Source organism: Taudactylus pleione, unplaced genomic scaffold (genome assembly GCF_031769625.1).
Source record: "Taudactylus pleione unplaced genomic scaffold, aTauple2 ptg000005l, whole genome shotgun sequence".
NCBI lineage: Eukaryota > Metazoa > Chordata > Amphibia > Anura > Myobatrachidae > Taudactylus > Taudactylus pleione.
The window spans coordinates 13302501-13317163 of NW_028284408.1; the positions used below are offsets into that span (position 1 = coordinate 13302501).

At 45.8% G+C, this 14663-nt stretch overlaps 1 protein-coding gene across 4 annotated transcripts in view; it reads left to right on the top strand.

The window, feature by feature from the left end:
- DGKH (diacylglycerol kinase eta) overlaps window positions 1-14663 on the top strand; it is a 356461-nt gene that overhangs the window by 161547 nt on the left and 180251 nt on the right. For all 4 annotated transcript variants that reach the window (XM_088482783.1, XM_088482872.1, XM_088482720.1 and 1 more), the window contains one exon: window positions 6053-6163. In XM_088482783.1, coding sequence (XP_088338909.1) covers window positions 6053-6163 — 111 coding nt within the window. The remainder of the gene's footprint in view (window positions 1-6052; window positions 6164-14663) is intronic.

The window sequence follows — 14663 nt, forward strand, 5'->3', positions numbered from 1 at the left end:
CTTTCTGGTCAACTCTCTCAGTGTCAATTGTTAATAAGTTCTGTGACTCGCACACATTCTTCTGTTAAAATGATACAGGACAATTTTTTTTCACATTTTGCTAAGCTGTCCCAAGTGTCCCATAGCTGTTTGCATAGTAGATAAGACACAGCTCTGTTAACATACCACAAATCTTTTGAATCTGGACATAGATGGTTATCTGCCCTCTCCTGGATATTTTAAAGGACTCGGAGGTCATAAGCCTCAGTTGCCCCTCTGCAGCACAAACCTAGGTCAGCTATAGGGCATCAAATGCAGTAACTTTATCATACGAAGTTCATGAAGTCCAATTTGTGGTGACTATTTCTGGGCCTATTCGCTACACACACATTCAGTACCTTTTTGCAGTCCTGCCGTTTACATCTCAAAAATATTTCAAGTATCAGACCCTTTCTCACCCTGGATGCTACCAAGATCCTCATCCACTCACTGGTCATCTCCAGATTGTATTACTGTAACCTCCTCCTATCTGGCCTTCCTGACTCCTGCCTCTCTCAACTCCAATCTGTCATAAATGCTGCCGCCTAGTTCATCTTCTCTCCAAACATACTACATCTGCCTCCCCTCTTCTACAAGCCCTACACTGGCTCCTCTACCCCTTCAGAACACAATTCAAGCTTCAAACACTCACTAATAAATCACCCATTCCTCTCCCATTCACAACTCCCTTAAAACTCCTGCCCGCCTTTTTCGCTCTACAAATGAATGCTGACTCTCTTGCCAACTGATTACTTCTCCCACGACCGCCTCTAAGATTTTGCATTTGCTGCTCCCTACCAATGGAATTCTCTACCTCTCCCTATCAGACTCTCCACCTCTTTACAAAACTTCAAACATTCTCTCAAGACCTACTTTTTCATCAAAGCCATTCATCTCTCATCCTACCCCTTTGTCCCATGCTCACTGTCTACCCCATCTATGTGACCACTGTCTGTCTGCCACTCCTCTTTAGAAAGGAAGCTCTCACGAGCAGGGCCCTTTTCCCCCGTGTGTTTTTCATTCCCTTACCTATACTATTTTCTACTCCTTAAAATGGCACCTAACCTTGACTTCTGCCACTCTATTAATTTGAGCGATAAGACCACTGTTGCAGCAATGTTTATACACCTTGTACTTGTCCTGCAATGTCTTCTACTGTAATTCACTGTTCTCTTGTTCTGCTCAACTGTTTATGTCCTTTGTTAGGCGCTGCAGAACCCTTGTGGTGCCTTATAAATAACTAATAATAATGGCCAAATAGTCTCTGTAAATCGATGCGGAATATGTGTGCGCTACATAAATAAACTGGTAATAAATAAATAAAATGAATATGGACACCCTGAATATATTTAATTTGAGGTGCTACCTGTTGAGACTTCTTGCAGGCACAGGAACAGACAAATCACAGGTGCACAACTCCAAATTACTGATTATATATAAATACATTATGCAATATAATTTTGCAATCAATAGAGGTTTTTAGAATAATCATGGCCAAGATTATGGGCCTACCCACCATATCCAGGTAACCTCTTTAGGGTAGGTCCCTAACATAATAGGGTTCAAATCCAGAGCGCAGGTTATCCTAAATCGGCACAGCCGAGCCACCCCAGGGCATCTCCATAATGAGAAAAGTGAAATGTGAAGTAAGAAAGGTAAGAGCAGCTATGGCTGCATGGAAAGCTGAAGATACAAATATAATAAAAACAAACAGTAAAGTGTTAAAATAGTGCAAAAAAGAAAGAATGTGTTATAATGCGGTGCCCTGAAGCAGACCAACCAAAGCAATCCAGGGGACCCACGCCCCAAAAATCAACCCAAAGTTGCACTACAGTAAATAACTTGTAGAACTTGCCTAAACTTGTGCCTACTACTAGTGTGCATATACCAGACTCCATGCTTTTAAACTAATAAGGGAGGGGTGCTAGTCCAGTAATCAATAGAGGTTTTTAGTATAATCATGGCCAAGGTGGGTAGGCCCATAACCATGGCCATGATTATGCTAAAAACCTCTATTGATTGCAAAATTGTATTGCATAATGTATTTATACTGTATATAATCAGTAAATTGGAGTTGTGCACCTGTGATTTGTCTGTTCCTGTGCCTACAGGTAGCACCTCCCATTATATATATTCAGGGTGTGCAGTCCAGGAATCTTTCCTATACACTCCATTTAATGTGCTTTATTGCACACCTGAAGGAAAGGAGACGCCTTCAGCCTGGACGAGCACCCCTCACTTATTGGTTTAAAAGCATGGAGTCTGGTATTGTATATGCACACTAGTAGTAGGCACAATTTTAGGCAAGTCTTACAAGTTATATACTGTAGTGCAACTTTGGGTTGATTTTTGGGGTGTGGGTCCCCTGGATTGCTTTGGTTGGTCTGCTTCCGGGCATCGCATTATAACACATTCTTTCTTTTTTGCACTCTTTTAACACTTTACTGTTTGTTTTTATTATATTTGTATTTTCACCTTTCCATGCAGCCATAGCTGCTCTTACCTTTCTTACTTCAAATTTCACTTTTCTCATTATGGCGATGCCCTGGGGTGGCTCGGCTGCACCGATTTAATGGTGCCTAGTGCTCTGGATTTGAACCCTAGTATGTTAGGGACCTACCCTAAAGAGGTTACCTGGATATGGTGGGTAGGCCCATAACCTTGGCTATGATTATGCTAAAAACCTCTATTGATTGCAAAATGTTATTGCATAATGTGTGTGTGTGTATATATATATATATATATATGTGTGTGTATAATATAGATATGTGTGTGTGTATGTGTGTATATATATATATATATATATATATATATATAATTTTATTCATTTTTTGCTGAAATATGCTTTTATTTCTCTGCGTTGTTAAATCTTCTTACTTATCACTGAATTGTTCAGTCAGTTAAAAAAACAAACAAAAGAAACACCTTTTATGCAGAGCCGCGTGCTGGGCAGGGAGGCGCTGTGAGCCCCTCAGGCCGGCGCGAATCTAGGGGGGGGGGGGCGGCCCGATCAAAGTGATCGTTCTCCCATTCAGGCAGAGGAGACTGCTGCTCCCACTGCTGACAGGTAAGAGGGGGGGCGGCAGTGTTGTATAAAATTTGCCCCATGCAACGAATGCAACCTCGTGATCTAAGTGTTCACTAAGCTAAGGCATGCCTGTCTACATGATCTTTCTTAAGCAGATCCTCTTCTCTAGAGACTTTTTTACGCCTTGCTATTGCTAAAAGGTGGAGAAACTGAGTTTAAATAGAACGTCATATTGACTCCATTCACTAGTTTTCAAACTTGCTTACCCCCCCATCACTTCTTCACTTTATCACTTCTTGAGGTTGTAAGATTCCAAGACAATGGCTGCCTTAACCCTTTTGTTTCAGTTTACTTTTAGCATAGCATTTATTTATGGCAGGGTTGGGAAAAAAAATATATATATTTTTTTCATCCCTGGTTAAAATGCATTTAAAACATAGTTGCTCAAGGTTTCTAATACATAGCAATATTTCACAGTATTAATATAATATGCAGGATTCCTTTCTTTCTATTAAAACATAATGAAAAAAAAACTGGTTTAAAAAAAAACACTAAACAAAAAGGATTTTTTTTTTCTAATCAAAACAAAAAAAACTTTTTTTCTTTTCCAACTCTGATTTATGATTTATGAAAATGTTTTGTTCTTTGTAAATTTGATGCTTTTTAGTTAAGTTAACAAATGCCGTAATACATGGTGTTTTACAATAAGTGTTTCTGTAACTGGTTTAGTAACATCTTAAGGAATCTTATAAGGCATTTTGCGTTGGTAGCAGAGTACATGGCACTATATTCTAGTGCTTTCAGGGCAGAAAAAATATCATGAAAAGTCACTTTTGTGTGTCCTGGCTTTGCATTTATGAGAAAATTACCTGAATTGTATTTTGTCTTTCTATTTCCAATGGTATACATGACTGAAATAATGCCATGTACTATAGCTAATTGATAGAGAGCAAGACATATATAATAGAAAATGCTGTATTTCTTCTTCATCTTGCTCTTATAAAGCATAGGCTTATCATAATGATCAATGGTCTGTATAATAATTGGTTTTTCAATGAAGTTAAGATAAAACCATAATAATAATAATAATAATAATAATAAGCTATTGGTCTGTGAGAGTCTTTCTTTCCAGAACCTCAGAGCACAGCGGTTTTCTGTCCCGTGAGAGATGCCCATTTGTCAGCACCATTCTTAATTTCCAGTTTTATACGAGTAATAAAAACCCAGATCCTCACAAATGATGTTTTTGTCTTTTAGGCTTTTTCCACCCAATTCACATTGTGTGTAGAAACTTGTAAAAAAAAAAGCTTTTGTATTGAGGCAATGATTTATTAAATTTTCAGGCATATTATTCTCTAGAGAGGCATTTAGACGTAAAATTGCAGCAGGAAAGATCCATTATGTATGTTAGAGTATCCAGTAATGGCTGGTATAAACCGCACTTCATAATTAATGTTCACCATCATTAATCATTTCTTCAGCTCTGTATGAGCTGCAACAAATTGTTTGGTTATATTGTGTGTATGTCCACACACACACCCGCAATAGGCTAATTGAAGAATTTGCACAGATTCTCATTTAGGTGGCTGGCGATCCTTATCCCCCGTCACCAACCACCCTCCCCATGGCACTTCTTCGGGAACACAGGGAGCATTGGTTTGCAGGAAAATAGTGGCTCTGGATAGATAGTCCTGCCCATCAGCATCTCTCGTACTAATCGCTTTTAGTGTCTGATGGGTGAAGCTATGTCTATCCAGCGATACCACTCTTTCCTTTCAGCCGTTGTGCAATTTTGGTATTCTTATACTTAATATGCTTATTTATGAGCCTCTGCTGGCAGAATAGTACCTTAACATTTCTGTGTACGCATCTGTGTGCCCTGTCTGCATTAAGTACTAACAATAAAACATTTTGTTCTGAAAGGCTATTTCACATCAAGGTTTTTGGTTGTCTCATACGAATCGATAATCACATTGTTACCTGAATTTATTTCTTTTCTCACTCCATGTACAGTCTATTTGGAGTGCACTGACATGGAACGTGGCCGACATGAAGCGATTTGTCCTGTTGAAGAATTGGTGTAGGTGCTAGACTGAAACAGTTGCTCCCCTCTATCACATTTTAAGCACTTGATAGCTGAAATGCCAAGTCACACTGGTGCTTTAGAACATGGCCGTAACTAGGGTAGTGCAACCAGTGCCATGGCACAGGGCACCGCAGGGCAGGGGGCGCTGTTTGGGCCTGTAATTTTTCCTGTTTATTATCATTCTTGTAGCTTCCTCTTCTTTTATCCCCAGCTTGTCCTGGCTGCCCCAGGAGTACCCCTATCTTTTCCCTGGCTTCCCCATGTAGCCATGGCCCTTTTTCAGCTGCAGTATTTTATGTCCCTACTTAATAAATGGAGGGTTGGGGAGGCGCGCCATTACTCTCTGGCACAGAGTACCAAAAAATCCTAGCTACGGCTATGCTTTAGAATGCCATACTTTTCTCACTTAGAAACTGCATTGCTCTATAAGAATACGCTGATGTACACTGTCTCGTTTTGACATGATAGTGTGTAGTGATCACTGTTCCCCTGTAACACCATGGTGACTTTACTGTCCAAGTGTTGCCTGCTAATTCATCATAGTGTCCATGATCTGCTGAGTGAGGGTAGCTCAGCATACCCTGTTTTCAGAACACTTTAGTTTCCGGATGAGAGAAGCGCAGCATTCTCTAATGCCTATGTGACCCGGACCCCCCAGCGTTAAAATTACAGATTGCTGGGAATTATAAGCCAAAATTGTTTCAGATCCTGAAATGCAGTACTATGATATTAAATCTTAACTAGTTAATCTATGTACAGTCTACTCTGCTTGTCTTATAGTTGTACTCCATCATATAAATTGCAGTAGTGGAAAGCTTTGTGGTGTAATTCGCTGCTGTCTGGTCAGACACTGGAGGCATAAGAAGAATGTGCTCATTCCTTTTTGACAATTGTGTTTTTTTCGTCTGTTTACTTTCCAGACAAGTATCAAAGAAGGATTATTACTGAAGCAAACCAGTTCATTTCAAAGATGGAAAAAACGCTATTTTAAGCTCCGGGGCAGAACCCTTTACTATGCCAAGGATTCAAAGGTAAGAGAATTGACATTTCGTTCTTTTCCAATAAGAAGTGTTTATATGGCGAGATCTTGGCTGTACAATGCCATTACTTTTTACAGTTACTTATTTTTACTTGTATTACATTAATTAAAGAGCAAAATTTTTCATCAAGTTGAAACTGCTATAATTCCACCCTTTCCTCGCTCGCTTCAAATTGTATAATAGTAATTTAAAGAACGCAGTATAGAAAATCACACACCTAAATATGCTGTAATACAGGCACATTATGAAATGCAGTATACAATCATCATTCGAAAAGTATTAAAAATAAACCCCCCAAAAAACAGTGCAGACTGCCAGTCTGTATACGTTCACATTGGAGAGGCCTGTACTACAGAAATAAACATGGGGGCATACATTCATGATGTTACTTGTGATAGCTATATTCTTCATTTGGTTTATAAATTATTATTTTTATGCTCTTGTATTTTGTTTGTATAGATTTGCACTATTTTTTTTTCATATTAGGATTATAATGGAGCCTATAGCATAATATTGAGTAGACATGGACAGGATTTCTAAACAACATTTCAGTTGGACCTATGTTGGTTAAACAAGTTCTCTAATGAAACACACATCCTTATTCACTACCTGTATTCATGTACACTTTCTGCTGTGTATGTTTTTGCATTTAGTTATGTCTGTTTTTCAAGATATGTTGATTATATAAAAAAAAAAAGTAGATTTTTCTTTTTTTCTTATGAGTAAAGGCAGCATGTATAAGTTTTGCCCCTATATGGATGGCTTCACCTAATTGAAGTGCTTATGAAATGCAGTGCTAATACAGGAATGGGTATGAAGTCCCGGCGGCTGAACAGCTACATATCCCGACGCTGGCAGCCCGAATGGAGAAGATTCCAACAGGGCGGGTAAGTACCCTATCCCTACCCCTCTTTCCCCCTAACCTTCCCCCGGGTATGCCTAACACGGTATACAATCGGGAAGCCGGCTGCCTTAATACCGGCAGCCGGCTTCCCGACTGTCATATCCCGGCGAGGGATGAAATGCTGGCCGTCTAGATGTAGACGCCTGACATTTCCCCGATGCCGGGAGACCGGCGTCCGGCATCCCGATCGAAGGGATGCCGGACGCCGTGAGCCGACAGCCGCAGGGGGGAGGGTTAGGTTTAGGGCACCCGGGGGGGACTTAGGGGTAGGCATCCACCCGGGAGGGTTAGGGTTAGGCTAGGGGGAGGGAGGGTTAGGGTTAGGCACCCCCGGAAGGGACTTAGGTTTAGGCAGTGGGGAACAGAAGGATTAGGGTTAGGCTCTTAGAGGGGGGGTTAGGGTTAGGCACTTGGGGGGGGGGGGGGGGGGAGGTTAGGGTTAGGCACCCCTAAGGAGGGTTAGGGTAGTTGCTACTTACCTATCCACGATCGGGATTTCCAGCGCTGTCGGGCTTCTGCTGCCGGGAACTGCTGTTGTCAGCCAGGCGCTGCCGGGAATCGAACCGTGCGGCCGGCGGTATTTCATACAGATTCCCCTAACACTAAGCCCCATTGTACCACACCCTAAACCTAATCCTCCCTGGGGGTGCCTAACCCTCCCCCCTAGGGGTGCCTAACGTTAACCTCCCCCTCCCAAAACTTAACCCCAACCCCGCTACGTTCCCGAAGCCCTCCCCCCACTGCTAACGCTAAGGGCGCCCCGGACTTACCTCGTTGAGGCAGGCGTCCTTTGGTGTTCCGACGTCGGGGTTAAGATAGGCATCGGTATTTTGACGCCTATCTTAAGTCCGTCATAACTACATCCCCTTATACGGTATGTACTATTTTCCTACAAGTAATAGGCAGTGTAAACTGGAAGCATCATCTTACAGTTCCTAAGTGTAGAAAACGTCTGTGTGACATAACTTGTTTACTGTGCCTTTGCGGAGTCACAGGATGCAAAAGTTTAGGGATCTACTAGACTCCAAAATGTAAATTTGTAGTTTTGAAGTATTAAGTGTTCAGTATTCACCTAACATTCCGCTTGTGGGCTTTGTGGCATTACTTGTGCTTTAAAGTCCATTAAAAATGACACTGTTTTAGCACTTAAGATAGCTATGAGACGAGGGCAGCAGAAATAACATGGTTTCCTGTTGGGCAGTATTTTTGATGCTCTAATAACCTCCTTGTAATTTGTTCTTATTGCCTTTAATTACAGCAAACGCTGGTACTAAATCTATTGAAGAGTATCCGACCTAAACTTTTGTTTTGTGTTATACATTAAAGTAAATATTTACTGTTATATACTTGGATAAAAAAATTTCAGTGTTATGCTGGCAACACACAGTGATATTTTACCCGATCTGGACTTTTCTGACACATTGGAACAACAGATCGTGTAAAATATGGCCAAATCGTGAGTCCCCACTCACGATCACTTTGCGGGTCCCCGCTGGTCACACATTGCATCGTCAGATCTGCAGTGCAGTACGGCAGATCTGACAATCTGGGACACAATGCACTGGAAAAAAAAAAAGTTAAGATGCAAGATAGATCTTAAGTCAGATTGGAATCTTTTTACTCCAAATCGTGTGTAGGACTGCCGGGGGAGAGTTCAGGGGAAATCGCACACATCGTGGGATCGTGTACAGATTGCTATGTGTGTGGGCACTCTTAGTACTCTGTATATTTACACACTGCACACACTCTACTTCCCACCCTGCTCCCCTCTATGGAAAAGTGTGGTGAGAAAATAGTGATTCTGTCTGTATTGGAGAAGTGGATTCTAACACTTGCATAGGAAGAGGTCGTCTAAAAGGAGCACAGGAAAAAATGGGAGTGCTTTACAATAACTTGTTAACCGATGTTTGTTAGCATGCATGATCACACACTACAATATTTATATAAATTCTATACTAAATATAATAAGAACTTTCTGGCTGTTCAAAGTTGGCGGAAAAACTACTAAACTGATTTTCAAGAAAACTACATCAAAGACTAGAAATAACCCATCTCGATCCGTGGAGTTAAAGCTGAGCACTAACAAAAACAAAATGTATTGACATCATTAATGTAAGAGATAGGTGTAACAATGCGCAATGCCTGTAATGGATGGGGGGAGTAGTGCTTTGGGTCCGTGTTATCAGAATAGGATAGGCTACATAACAGTGTGCACAGGGCACACAGTGACATTGGTGTGAGTGGTGGGTGAATAGGATAGGCTGCATAGCAGTCTGTGCACAGGGCACACAGTGACATTGGTGTGAGTGGTGTGTGAATAGGATAGGATACAGGGCACACAGTGACTTTGGTGGGAGTGGTGAGTGAATAGGATAGGCTACATAGTCTGTGCACAGGGTACACAGTGACATTGGTGTGAGTGGTGGGTGAATAGGATAGGCTACGTAGCAGTCTGTGCACAGGGCACACAGTGACATTGGTGTGAGTGGTGGGTGAATAGGATAGGCTACATAGTCTGTGCACAGGGCACACAGTGACATTGGTGTGAGCGGTGGGTGAATAGGATAGGCTACGTAGCAGTCTGTGCACAGGGCACACAGTGACATTGGTGTGAGTGGTGGGTGAATAGGATAGGATACAGGGCACACAGTGACATTGGTGGGAGTGGTGAGTGAATAGGATAGGCTACATAGTCTGTGCACAGGGCACACAGTGACATTGGTGTGAGTGGTGGGTGAATAGGATAGGCTACGTAGCAGTCTGTGCACAGGGCACACAGTGACATTGGTGTGAGTGGTGGGTGAATAGGATAGGCTACATAGTCTGTGCACAGGGCACACAGTGACATTGGTGTGAGTGGTGGGTGAATAGGATAGGCTACGTAGCAGTCTGTGCACAGGGCACACAGTGACATTGGTGTGAGTGGTGGGTGAATAGGATAGGCTACATAGTCTGTGCACAGGGCACACAGTGACATTGGTGTGAGCGGTGGGTGGAGGCACTGCTGCCACCACTCTGTATAGCGCTGCTGGTCACTTGGGCCACTCCCGCAACAGGGCCCTTATGCAAAGTCATACAACTAGAACACCTCACATAAAAAGAAAATGTTGGCAGAAGCGATTTCATTGTGAGCGAAGCCGAGGGCAACAGCTAGTATATTTATAAAGTTATTTGATTATATAGCAAAGTTTTTTTCAAAATGTGACTTTCTTTTTTTAATGCATATTTTAAATTCTGTGTATGTCATTGCCTTGTATCATAGACTACAATCTCCACAAATGGTTTAAACCTTTCCCACCGTCTGAGCATTTACATTGATGACAGACGGGTGTTACTGCCAGATGACGTTTATTTACGCCAGCCTTGCACTATAGTGCACATCCCTAAACGAGCAACCCAGATGGAATGACTTAGATTCCAGTAAGATGGGCAGGTCTTCCAGTTCCTGGACACCAGAGCCCTGTACAGAGCACTGAAAGAGTTCAATGCAGACTCCTCTGCTTGCACACATGTAAGAGGAAATCGTCAATTTCCCTTAGTGTGTAGAAGGCTCAGGAGAGATGAGCGGCCTAGACTGCCACCCCCACCCCCTACTCCAACAAATAAAAGCTCCTAAATATTATAACTGTGTCATTCTTTAAAGTACCGAAGAAAAAGCATTGCGAAATCCACTAGGGTACACAAAGGTACGTAGTTTTAAAATAAAAAATGGACATGGTTTAATGCACACAATTAGCAAGACTGATATATGTTCTGGTCTGGCTTCTAACTAAAGCTGCATTGTAAGAGCAAATAAAAAGAGCAAAATCAATCAAAGTTTCTACTTCAGGGTCCATAGGGTATCCACAGGATACCTTGGGGTATAGGTGTGACGTCAGTCGCAGGGCACCAAAGAGTTAAGCTTTCAGCCTCCCAGGATGCACTAGGTCCCCCTCCTATACCCCGCCCCCGGGCCAAGGCACCTCAGTTTAGTTTGGTGCCCGGCCGGAGTCGGGTGCACCTGTTGGAGTGGGGGCTAGAAGAGCCCCTGAAGCTTTTTCTTCATGCAGCTGTGGCTGCACATCTGGATGAACAGCATGGACAGTCAGTCCTGACGTCCATGCTGTCTTCCCTACACCCCGCCGGTACCAGAACGCCGGTACTGATCCGGGGATGCTGGTGGGCGTCTGGGGTCACAGCTAGCGGTGACCCCAGATGCTCCGGACCATGGCCGGATTCAAGGGGGACAGAGGTAAGCAGCGGGGTCCCGCGGTGGGTCCCCGCTGATCACATGGTCCTAAGTCCCCAGGCAGGGGGCTCCCTGGGGACTGGCTGCAGCGTGGAGCCAGGCGACCAACCTGCGCTTCCACTACCCCCTGGGACAGCGGACCGCACCAGAGCGGTAGCGCTGCGGCGTCCCAGGGGTTAAATGCATGCCAGGGGAGCGCGCCTTCCCTGTCTCACAGCCGGCGCCTCCCCCGCTGCACACAGCCCTCTCTGCACTGTGCTGACTGGTCCTGTGTCAGCGCTCCTCCCCCAGGCCAGCTTCTCTCTGCTCCTCGGCGGCCATCTTCTCTGCAACGCATGGTGAACGCTGCTGGAAGTCTGGAAGGAAGCATCGTGGTCTGGGTCCCCCCGCATACCTCTCCTCCGCTGTGGCTCAGGTCTGTGTATGCAGCGCTGTGTCCTACAAGGCCCTGTGTCTGTGTAGTTGAGTGATCAGCGCTGTTAGTGCAGGAATTGTTATTTCTCTGCATTGTATGTGACTGTGCTAGCGCTGCCTGTAACTTTTCTTCTCTAAACTGTCAGCTTTATTACTGTCCCTGTTCTTTCTGCTAAAGCCCTTGCGGTGCGGTGCTGCAGGGTGGTCTCTCGCCTATTTAATACTTAATTGGTGAGAGAGGTCACATACGTGGTGCCATCATGTCTGAAAGTGATTTTCCCCTCCGGCTACAGTGTACCACGTGCAAAGTACCGTTAGCGGAGGGGGAGGGTAGCGCGGAGGGCCTTTGCCGGCAGTGTTTGTCCATGGCGCGGCCTATTACGGTTACAGCACCGGTACAGGAGCCGCCCTGGGCTTGTTTCGCTCAGGCGTTAACAGCTTTAGTGGGCCAGTTAGCTCCGCAGCCCGCGTTTACTCCGATGGGTTTGTCCCAGCAGTCTGTGGTGTCGTCACCCATGCAGGGGTTCCCACGACAATTGGTGGTACCCCACAGTCTCCCTATTTCCCCGCTCCCGGGTTCTCAGGAGCCAGCGTGGTTTAACTCCCTGACGAGTTCTGTACAGCACTTGTCGGATGTGTTGCAAGGGGAGTCTGTGATGCGGCCTCATAAAAGGCCGGTGGCGTCTCTGTCCGCTCCTTATGAGGATGACGAAGGGACGTCTGATGATGGGGAGATTCTGGATCCTTACGATCAGGAACCTTTCCATACTAAGGACGCTGATGCTAAGTCCAAAGTATATATTCCTGGACTTATTCGGGCGGTCCGCACAGCCTTGGTGATTGAGGACGAAGTTCCCCCAGCGGCTAAATCTAAGTATGCCTTTTTCAAAGATGTGAAGGGCGATGCCACAGTCTTTCCTCTTTCGGGTCAGTTGGTGGACCATTTAGAGGAGGCGTGGAAACAACCTGGCAAAAGATACCAGCCGCAGAGACGCCTGGCGGTGGCTTATCCGTTCGCGGATAATTATTTTGCTAAGTGTGAATCCCCTCCACAGGTGGATTCTCACGTGACCCGTCTTGTCCGTAGTGCCACATTGCCGATGCCATCCATGTCCTCCCTTAAGGATGCTACGGACCGCAAGGTAGAAATCTGCCTGAAGTCCGCTTATTCCCTTGCAGGGGGGGCAGCACGGCCGGCTATGGCCATTTGCTGGGTTGCCAGAGCGATGGAGCGCTGGGCGGATTCATTAGAGGCTTCTTTTGAATCCGACTGTCCGGCCGAACAGGCGGAGTTGATTGGCAATCTCCGTGATTCGGCCACCTACATCAACGAGGCGGCTCTAGACATTAGTACTCTGGTGTCTAGAATTTCTTCAGCAGCGGTAGCTGCTCGTCGCACCTTGTGGCTGCGATCCTGGAAGGCGGACGCAGATCCAAGAAAGGTCTGGAAGCGTTGCCGTTTACCGGAGAAGTTCTCTTCGGTCCGGATCTGGATAAGATTGTGGCCACGCTGGCGGCAGCCAAATCTGCTTGTCTCCCGTCGGCCGCTGCTCCTTCTGGTTCTGGACCATCGTCCTTTCGGTCATCTAGGGCCCAGGGCAGGCCCAAACCACAGTCGTTTCCTCGACAGGCTGGCCCTAAGAAATCGGTCAAGCCCCGGAAACAGGCATGGAGTACCAGACGTCCGGCCCCCAAGCCAGATGACAAGCCTGCGGCCTGACGGTCCGGGTCTCCCCTTGGGGGATCCCAGGGTGGGAGGCCGCCTGCTGCAGTTCTCCCGGTGTTGGTCGTTCACTACGACAGACACTTGGGTTCTGGAGGTGGTCTCTCACGGGTACGCCCTCTCCTTCCGGCACAGACCCCCGGCTCGATTCTTCACCACGGGTCTACCATCAGACCGGAACAAGGCTACAGAGCTGCGGAAGGTATTGCACACTATGCTCCAGGCTGGAGTTATAGTGCCTGTTCCATTCTCCCAGAGGGGCCAGGGTTTCTATTCAAATCTATTTTTGGTACAGAAACCCAATGGGTCATATCGTCCGATTCTCAACCTCAAAGCACTCAACAAGTCTTTGCGGGTCCCGAAGTTTCGGATGGAGACCCTACGGTCCATCATTCTGGCGCTGGAACCTGGGGACTACATGGTGTCATTGGACATACAGGACGCTATGGCGGTCATGGCGGCTTCTCTGCGGCTGCAAGGAGTCCGCATGTTGCCGTACTTGGACGACCTGTTATTGGTGGCAGGATCTCCAGAGCTCCTGTTACACCACTTGGACCTGACCATTGCACTGCTGCAACGGCACGGCTGGCTAATCAACTGGCAGAAGTCCACTCTAATCCCGTCTCGGAGGATTCTGCATCTTGGAGCCTTATTGGACTCGGGACAGCAAAGGATCTTCGTGACGGAGGACAAGATCTCTGCTTTACAGTCAAGGGTGCGCAGTTGTCTGCACAGCCGCCGGGTGTCCTTACACTCGGCGATGAGGTTACTGGGCTCCATGGTGTCGGTGTTCGACATGGTGGAATACGCCCAGTTTCACTCCAGACCTCTGCAGCACCTGATCCTGTCCAAGTGGAACGGGCTGCCTCAGTCTCTGAAGTCCCAGACGATTGTGCTCACCCCGGAGGTTCGCCTGTCCCTTGCGTGGTGGTTAAAGACGACCCACCTCAACAAGGGACGTCCGTTCTGGGTTCCAAATTGGGTCCTGTTGACAACGGACGCCAGTCTTCGGGGCTGGGGAGCAGTTTCGGGTCCACACTTGTTCCAGGGCAGGTGGACGCCGACAGAAGCGGAGTTTCCAATCAATATCTTGGAACTCCGTGCGGTCTTCAATGCTCTCCTGCAGGCACAGCGGTTTCTCCAGGGTCACCCGGTGCAGGTCCAGTCGGACAATGCTACCACCGTGGCCTACATAAACAGGCAAGGAGGAACTCGCAGTCGG